Source organism: Dendroctonus ponderosae, unplaced genomic scaffold, assembly GCF_020466585.1.
Source record: "Dendroctonus ponderosae isolate FM_Combo_2020 unplaced genomic scaffold, Dpon_F_20191213v2 Dpon_F_20191213_1, whole genome shotgun sequence".
NCBI classification, from domain to species: domain Eukaryota; kingdom Metazoa; phylum Arthropoda; class Insecta; order Coleoptera; family Curculionidae; genus Dendroctonus; species Dendroctonus ponderosae.
Window position 1 is genome coordinate 1,830,544 of NW_026017110.1, and position 9,767 is coordinate 1,840,310.

The 9,767-nt window shown below is 36.8% G+C and overlaps 1 protein-coding gene across 1 annotated transcript in view; it reads left to right on the plus strand.

Annotated features, from left to right (window-relative positions):
• Positions 1–9,767, plus strand: part of LOC109538805 (alpha,alpha-trehalose-phosphate synthase [UDP-forming]) — a gene marked incomplete at its 5' end in the record, with an annotated part of 24,835 nt that overhangs the window by 8,834 nt on the left and 6,234 nt on the right. The window contains 1 exon segment of the mRNA XM_048670536.1: positions 9,374–9,470. Within this exon segment, the coding sequence (XP_048526493.1) occupies positions 9,374–9,470 (97 nt within the window).

A 9,767-nucleotide genomic window follows, 5' to 3' on the forward strand; every position in this document is an offset into this window, starting at 1 on the left:
TTTTGTGTTCTTTTTAGTCATACCTACTAACTTCTACTACTCTATGTAAAAATAACGAAATAAAATACACCACGTGTTTTTGTATTATTATTCGCGTATAGCGAACTCCGGATATAACGAACCAGTTTTAGCTCATTTTTCAAGTTCGTTATATCCGGACTCAACTGTATGTTGAAATAAAAATAATTTTCAATACCCGATACATCAGTAAAGAGAGAAATCAATCATTCAAATTTCCAGTTGAAAAAATCTTGATTTAAACGAAGCATTCAAACTCAAACATGGCGCGTATTTCAGTTAAATTAGCAGAGGATTTTCCAAGAAAGCCACCGCAATTATTATGATGCAAATTTGCCAGTAAAACGGTGCTGGATCGGAACAAAGCCCTTTTCATCTCACGACTATCGGCGACGATTATTTTTGCAAAAAGTGTTTTGGATTGGTCTTACGCCCCGATGGTTCAGAGTTCAGCGCACATAAATTTCATCGCTGACTTAGAGGTATGAACAAACTTCCTCAACGTTTTATCGAACATGTACAGACTGACGCCTTAGATAATGGTAATTGTTGTTGTCCATTGTGTCCCTTATCGTACATTATAGCAAAATGCTCAATTGTTTCTCATTGGCGCGTTAAATTCAATCGGACTTAATTTTTTTTTGAGCTTCATAAGCCAACCCTTATGTAGATGAAATACACTGCTGAATTTTATAGATGGACAGAAAATTCCCAAAGTTATAATAGTTGCTTCTTTGAAGGGGATTTTTTCTTGATTGTTTGCTGAAGGCACTTGATTCAACACTTTTTGGTTAAAACGTTAACAATTTCAATGACAATGCTGGTTGTTTTTTAAGTGACGAGCGTCCAGTGGAAGGACTTTAAATATTTATTATCATCGACCGATTGGAAAAATAATGAAAGTAGACGCCACTGGGCGATTGATAATATTTGGGGGCACAAACTGGTCATTTTTTAAGGTTTCTCCTCGGAGATAATCGGGTTTCGAGATAGTGTTTCCCACGTTATTTTACGCGTTTTTCGTCAGTCAGATTGCATTATGAGCCTAAGAGGCTTTAACAGTATTCCCGTGCAAAGCCCATGTCTTCTAAAAAAAGGATTATCGGGACTATCGATCAAAGGTATGTTGTGATAAGACGAAAAAAGTATGAAAGAATTATTGGAAACACTTAGTTTTGTTAACTGGCTAAAATTAAAATTTTTCAATTTTCGCTTTGATTATACAGGGTGATTCAGGCGTGCATAAATTGCTTTAGATGCGAGTTTTAAAGAACGATGTGGAAACGCGTCTCCTGTGTCCACTTTCGTAGAAAGCTACGATTTTGTCCATCCCCAAAGAGAAAAATCTAGGGGAGTGAGACCTGGTGATCTCGACGGCTCTGCCAATCTAGCAAACGCGAAAATGTGTCTTCAGACAACATCTATAATTTTTTGATCATATTTTGAGTTCCTAGGCATCATCTCCTTAAAATGTAAAAAAAATTGTCTGGGCTATCAGTCAAAGGTATGTTGTGATAAGACAAAAAAAAGTATCAAATCATTAATGAAAACACTTAGTTTTTTTAACTGGCCAAAATTTTAAATTTTCAATTTTCGCTTTGATTATACAGGGTGATTCGGGCGTGTATAAATTGCTCTAGATGCGAGTTTTAAAGAACGATGTGCAAACGCGTCTCTTGTGTCCACTTTCGTAGAATGCAACGATTTCGTCCATCCCCAAAGAGAAAAATCTAGGGGAGTGAAACCTGGTGATCTTGATGGCTCTGCCAATCCAGCAAAAGCGAAAATGTGTCTTTAGATAACATCTATAATTTTTTGATCATATTTTGAGTTCCTAGACATCATCTCCTTAAAATAATCTCCATTCCCTCCTGAATCACCCTGTATTGTGTCAATCTATTGATTTGTGTTGTTTATAACGGTTCAATAAACCTCGATATTTATGAAATTACGCACTTTGTTTTTTTGTATGACGACCGTAAACAGACGCCCTTGTTTGGAAGCAAAGTGCATTTCGGGCGATGATTCGTACGTAAAAATGAGGAAAATCCTGGAATGTTTTAAAGCTGCTTAGTCGCGTTGTCTGAATTTTACTTCCTCAAAAATGTGCTCCAAATGCCAACTTTTCCAGATAAATCCAGTTCGATTTTCTTAATAAGGTTACACACTATCTTAATGTCGTTATCGGGCAAATTTCCATTAGAATGTGTCGACCTTTAAAATGCGTGTTTACTAATACATGGCGCAATTATACATTTTAACACTTGAAAAATTGCTCAGTCTGTAAGGTGGTTGTAACGTTCCAAACAGGATAAATGCGCAAGTTTTCAAGAGCCGCGCTGATGAAAATCCACACATAAAGTCTAAAGGCAACAGTCTTCAACTGCCCGAAGAAGTTGATAGTGAAGGTTAAATTGCAGTAAGGATAATGAATTGATGACTCCATCCTAGAGTAGGCCACGGCGATAATTCTTGTTTGCATAACTAATAGATGTAAAATTTGGAAGAACAAATAAATTACCTGTGGTAGTTTTGATAAACATCTCGATATTCCCAGCCTGAGTATGTATGTAAACACTCTATTAGCGAAATAGTTTGCTCATTTAGCGACAAAGTTTACTCAATTAAGCGCCGTATCACGCTTTGAGGATTATCAGTTCAAGCAAATTCGGCTAAAATCACGCTCGAATTGTTATCTGAAGAGCATCTATCTATGTTTGTTTGTTTTTACAAATACGCGTTTACCTGCATCAGTTTTGCATGCAACAGTCATGCGGGCGTCCGGTGCGTTATGCGTGGACAACGTGTTTGGAATTCGGACTCCCGATCCTTAAACCGGGATATTTCTGGATTGGCCTCGCTTAATTAATATAGTACAACCGGTCTATATTTATGCAACAGAAACAAGCCGGCTGGAATACGATCAAAGTCCAAAGTGACCAACTGGGCGGAAAATGCGATTTTGAGGAAGACTGAAGAGAGACGAAATGTGGATGTTTATAACTAAAAATTCGATTTCGAATGCAAATCGAGGCGCACTCTGGAATGTTATTAAGGCAAATTAGCGCGTTTCAAAGCGGCATAAGTTCTGAAACGAGTAGGGATCGATAAAATTGGGCATTTTTTGAACATTAACAACAGACGTGGTAAAAACATGTATGTACATGATTAGAAGTTTGGGAACAGAAAAGTTCTGAAAGTAGGAAGTTTTAGGACAGTAGGCAAAAATGGGTTTGGGGCAGGATCAAACCTTTTATTTTCTTAAAATGGTCGACGTTTCGCCCTTTTTGCGGGGTAGCTCAGAAAATTTTTTAAAAGATTTATCGAGTTTAAAACCCATGTCACAGATCAGAATGACAAAGTATAAGGTAAGAGATTCAAGATCGCAGATTCTCTACAAAATAACTTGAAGAAACTGAAAACTTGAAACATACGAAAAACAGTGAAGGAAGAAAAAACTTTTCTAGAGGCAGAACAGGCGATTGACAAATTGCTTGGAGAAAAGCATGTATTTCAGAAAATTTTTAAATAAGAAAAAAAAGGACTTTTCTTTCTTAGGAAGCAATTGATGCCCCGCCCCTTGAGGCCCGCGCTTGTAACATAAATAATGACTGTGGCAAACTGGTGAGTTTTTGGGACCTACAAGCCCGAAAAGCTCAGCATGTTAAGCAAATTGCTAGATAATTACTAATAAATACGCTTACATCACTAATACCCGGTGTACGCTCTGATAAACAATTTTTCCTATCCATTGTTGTGGTTTTAAGCATTTCACATAGACTTGAATCATTCCGATCCACAAGCGCACAGCGTGATCGAAAATCATGCCCAGTTTACCTGATTCCCACCTTGTCCTTCCTCAGCCAATCTCAAGATACCCGAAAGGAACGCGAGTAAACATGTTAAATGCGATGATGATAAGGAAATACCTGGCATGAATTTGTCTGTGTGAATGGATAGATTGAAGTCGGACTTTGTCACTTTGGTTGCGGAGTTCCTCGATCGTTTTGTTTGATGAAAACGGAGAGAATCGACTAAAATTAGACGTTTTTGTTACACATTGAGGACTGAGGTGGAAAATTCAGTCGCAACCACACGAGTGATCAGTGCGTGATAACTTTAGTATGGTCGTGCTGCTGTTTTGCATTCCTTGAAGCTCGTATTAGTCAATAATTATGCCGGTTCATTGGACAGACGATTTGGCAGGTGAGGTTTGTGGTAATTTGCCTTAGTTCAGGTGGTTTTTTTCCATTTTTTGGCCACTACTTATAGATACTGTGCTTATTTGTATTCGCACTTGGCTGTTTTCCATATTGCATTGCAAAATTCCACCTTATTAAACCATTGTAGATTTCGTTTACCGTACACAGACACTGCGAAACATCCTCATAAAGGTATTTTGCCAAATATGTTTGGACAGAATCGGTCGATTTAGCGCATTCCGTTTCGTTGAAAATTAGGAAGGTCGCAGTAGTAAAAATTGATTCCGAATAATTCAAAACGCCCGTTTTGTGCGTTGTTTGGCTTTAAACGATTCTCTTTAGGATTCACTCATAAGGTTAACGCAATTAAGCAAATGCATAATAAAGCGACTTTTCAGTTGATTAGTAGTCAAATTGAGCATCGTTTGCCCAAGAGAAAAACGCACTTTGAAAATTGGTGAAAAAATGTGGATTTATTAATTTAGTAAACTGTTTCACCAAGGGAATCCATCCTTAAATAAACTCTACTATTTTTCAATACAAAAGTAGCATTTTTAACATTAAAATGGGTCACATTTTTGGGCCCTCAAATTAATTGCAATTGGAATAGTTTTTTGGAAATATCTATTAAAGGTTATACTCGCGCCTTTAATGGTTGAGGATTGAAGAAATTCTACTGTAAATTTTTCAGCCATATTTTGCAGATTTTACGAAAAAAATGCGTTAAAATTGATAGAAGATGCAAAGCAGTCGTCCTTGCGAAACGTCAGGAGGGAAATCTGTTTCAGGACGGGTTAAAGGACAGCATAAAAAAACGAAGAGCTCAACAATTTTAACGAAGAAAAAAATTTGTGAATTTCGAATATAGCTACAAAATCGAATAACTATTTAACACTTAGTTAAAAATGAAACACATTTTCGTAAATGTTAAAGTGTAATCTGAAAGTGGAAAATCCGGTGATTCTAGAGGCCATTTTATCGACCTTCGTGTCCCAATCCAACGCCCAGGAAATATTTATTTAAATGAATTCATAAAATCGCATTTTAAAGTACCGCTTCCAAAAAATGCCAACTGAAATTTGAGAAATTCCAAAATGCTCAATCAACAAAGTTTCACATGGAAATAATAACAAAAGGAAAGTTTCTTTCATCCGCTCTATATAGAAAATGATCTCTAGCTCTGTGCGTTGATCGACCCCACTTTGATATCAAACTGTTGATCCCGATAGGGTTAGTTGATTGCTTAATGGCTGGGGATTTTGAGTTGGCTGATGGTGGCGCAGAATGTTGATGAACATTCAAACGGATTATCTTTATCTAATTGCGGAATAATGTTCTGTTGTTGACAACCTTACACACAATCACCATATAAAGATTGGTGCGCTGTTTCTAAGTATTAACTCGAAGTTGTGATACTTAGTATGTAATTGGGGCGATTACAATCATTGAGAGCATTATTTGAGTGAATGATGGTGAACTTTTGAGTTTCGGATTCACTTTGATATCAAAAATAGATATCCCCACCAATCAGGCACGGGGATAAGGATCTGAGTACTGGCAATATTTAAGTGGAGTTTGATTCAGTATCGCTAGTAGAGTTATCTGGAAATCAGAAACATTTTCTATCGGGGCTAAGTGGCGTTTAATCGAACATTGGCGCCTCTTGGCTAGTGGCTTTGCTGGGAAACTCAGTTTCACCATGGCTCCGTCCCTTTACGTAAAAGAAGTGTTAGAAAATGGCATGCTGAATAATGCGGGTGAGTTGCGTTGCGACCACAAGGTCTTTAATCTTTGCACTATTTCGATAAGACCGGCGTCCCAGAAATTACTGACGCACTGCAAACAACACAAATATTTTTCTGCAGACACACAGTGTTTTTTTTCTCTTCATCGGCTCCCGTTTAGTGTTAATCGCCTGGTACCGGATCGCGATTATCGTCTACAGGGGCCAAAAAATGGCATCTGGGGTCAGTTCGATTGACGTCAGTTTCAAAGTAGACCACCTGGAGCCGGCGTGATTCTCAACTGTTGATCAAATGAAAGCGAATTCTCCCAAATTGTTCGGAGCCGGTTGGAATTTTGTTTGTTTACCCTCAACTTCCTCAAATCTTTATTGTTTGCCCGAATTATTTTACAGAGTGAATCAGTTTTTCAATGTGATTTTCTGAAACTTGTTTTTTGCTGCTTCTCATTGGGGTAAAACTTTCGATTCTCATTCAGTGAAAGGTTTTTTGCATATTTAGGAATGTTTTCCGGGCTTTGAAGCCGTGGTCTATGGGAATTTTTTTCAATTTTCATTTCATTCAACATTCCTAAATGTGATTTAACCGGTCGCGAAAGCCTTTATAGTCTGTTTTTTGCATACTTCCGGCTTTTCGAATTTTTTTTTCAGTTGGTCGCCCCGAATTCATGTGCTTGAGTGGGTTGTTTCAGATATACATACCGGAAAATGTTACTGGTGCTTATTGAACGTAGACGCTCTAACCCACATTAGCTCCATCTCTCGCTTTAGACCCGCTCAATATTTTCTGATACGCAGCAAGAACTTAAAGTGCGAGATGGAGCTAATGTGGGTTAGAGCGTCTAGAACTGCAAATATTAGTTTTTGAACCTTTCATGTAATACCAAGATATCAACCATCTGGTTCTGAAGATGAATTGAATTAATAGTCTGTGATAAAAAAAAACTAATATTTATCATGTGACGAAACAAATTCCTGTTTCTTTGTGGTTTCTAGTATTATAGATTTTATTTGATGTTGTCATCAAATAATTGTAATTTTTTAATCTGAGAAAAAGTTGAGACGGTCTTTAGGTCAATATACGCTGATGTTGTCTTAGGGTAGGCGATGAATTCTTCATTCAAGGTGATAGTTTGAACATTTGCCGAAACACAAATAGAAAAATACAGAAACTAAATTAGTAATGGTTCAAATTTTGATATTTTGGAAAAATATTTCAATGCAGTAACATCAGTTGGCCAAGGGACGTGTACGTCAAATGAGAAACAAAGTTTGCAAAAAAAACCATTAAACAATTGTTGTGTTTATACAAAATTGTATTTTCGGAAATTCGGGTTTCATAATTTTATTTTATGTGCGTCCCACACTAGTTCTGTTCGTTCATTCGAGTTTCTTTCTCACACCCATTGTAATCCTTCTCCTTCAATAACAGCGTTAGCCAATATTAATAGGGAGTTTTTAGGCTCCTTTATTGCAACACGTTTTACGTTAGCCGTTATTCTGAGTATGCGCATTAGTAAAGAAATAATCGTTTACGTTATTAGAGGATAACGTGTTCCTTTATTTACGTACGATTAGCTGTAACGTTAATAAGCATCACGTTACAAAGCAGAACGACGATGTTGACATATTTGACGTATATACAGGGTGATTCAAAATTGGCGTCATTCCTTTTAAGGGGTAATAGGGGCTCACTTGGAGAGTACGAGAAAATAATTTTGAAAAAATTTGTCGATAATTTCTAGAATATATTAACGGTTGAAAATCGAATTTCAACTTTGTTATTAAGCATTATTTTGAAAGTATTCCATCTTTTATTGGTAGCATATTGGAATATTTAAGCATTCGAAAAGAAAAATTACAATCTTTTTGTCCAATTACGAAAATTTTTGATATTAAAGAAATTCTCTTCTACAATTTTTTGATGAAAAGTCAAAAGGGGCACTCAGAACTTTGCACAACCATTGACACTTTTCCAGGCACCAAATAAATGCCACGTATGTAAGATCACATTAAACCAATGGACTACTGAACACCGGTATAAATTGAGCAGGAGTTAATTAACCGAATACGAGAAGCTGCTCGAGAAGAGTGCACAGGCACTTGTTTGAAGTTACAGACTCAAATGTATGTTTTTGAAATTTGTAAACAAATTAATAATTCGCGGTTATGAATTTCGAAATAGGTTCCGTCATTCAACGATTCCTGTTGAATTTACCGTTTATCCTTGTCCATCTTATTGCCACTTTCTGTATAATTCCATGGTTACCGGAAATTTAAATAATTACGAAGCCAGAAGTATTTACGTAATGTCAATTATGCAGATTACTTTGAAAAACATTGTTGCCGTTTTTCTAATATAGTTTTTTGCAAATTTCTCAGTTTTTAATAGCAATTAATTTTTTTAACTATTTTTTCTGTACTCCTAAAACACCGCCAGACAACAGGTCCAGAAGAATGACTCCAATTTTGAATCACCCTGCATAATAATAATTATTGTTGGTTGTGTGTAAATAGAATCTAATTTTGTTTCCATTGATATGGTTATTGTTTATCATGTCATTAGTATATTATATAATTATTGAAAATGGTTTTGCTTTATATATGGATTTTCACTTTATAATTTTTAAGTTTTGACCTATTGCCACGCACTCATGTTGCTTAAGACTGTTTTTCTAATATTTGTATGAAAAGACATGAAAGAAAATTTCCAGTTCTTCGTCAGAAGCCCGATTTTCTCTATACTGGAGGGTTAAACTGCCCAATCCCCCGGCACTTTGTACTGAGAACACAAATTCACTCAAGATATTTATAGAAAGTTTGTTGATTTTGGAAGGTCAATACTAAAAATACAGCATACAAGTTTAATATCAAACATTTTTTTTCTGGAGAGTTTCCAATCATGCTGTGATCGAGTGAATGGATGGCTTTTTTGCGTGCGTATTTTGATTCTGATGCAAAGATCACATTTAAAAATGTGTAGCGTAATATTTGGCGCTAGATGCTGGGTTAATATCGCTTCACCCTGTTTCCATTGACTGACGATCGTCGAATGGCTCAAATCTGTTAAACAAAACAAATTGACCAAAGCCGTTTGAGCGAACTGATAACTCTGCTGACCCCGAGAAACTCGACTTGGTCCATTAAAGAAGCCACGGAGATCGTTGTTTACTCAGTGCCACAAGAAATATTGCTTCGATAGTACGATTTTTTTGGTGATACAAACTGCTAATCGATAATAAAAGAACACAAATATATCAATTGCTCGTCAATCATAGCACATTTTATCAGCGGTCGTTAGCTATGCGCCTTTAGCGAGCAGTTCCAGAGCGAATTTCAACCGTTTTTTATTTGGAGATAGTGACTGAGGGTAAAATGAGGGCGAAACACTCAATTAAAGTTACTTCCCCAGATGTGGTCTCCTCTACGGGGAGCATGATCGTCATCTCCAATCGCCTGCCATTCGTACTGCAAAGGAAAAAGGACGGATCCCTCGTAAGGAAAGCTAGGTAAGTACTTTTTGGCATTTTTCATGCAAACTTCATAATGTTGAGCTTTCCCGATGATGCAGGAGAACGGGTTGATTTAGTCTACGTCCATGGCAAAACTGATACGGAATTTTTGGTTAGCACTTATGGAAGTCGAGTTGTTAACTGGGGAAAAAGTTGGGCGTTCAAAAGGCTAATAAGGCCTTTTTCGAATAAGCTAAAAGGTCACATTTAGGAATGTTTTCCGGGCTTTGAAGCCGTGGTCTATGGGAATTTCTTCCTGACGTTTCGTCCACAACTGCGGTGGACATTATCAAA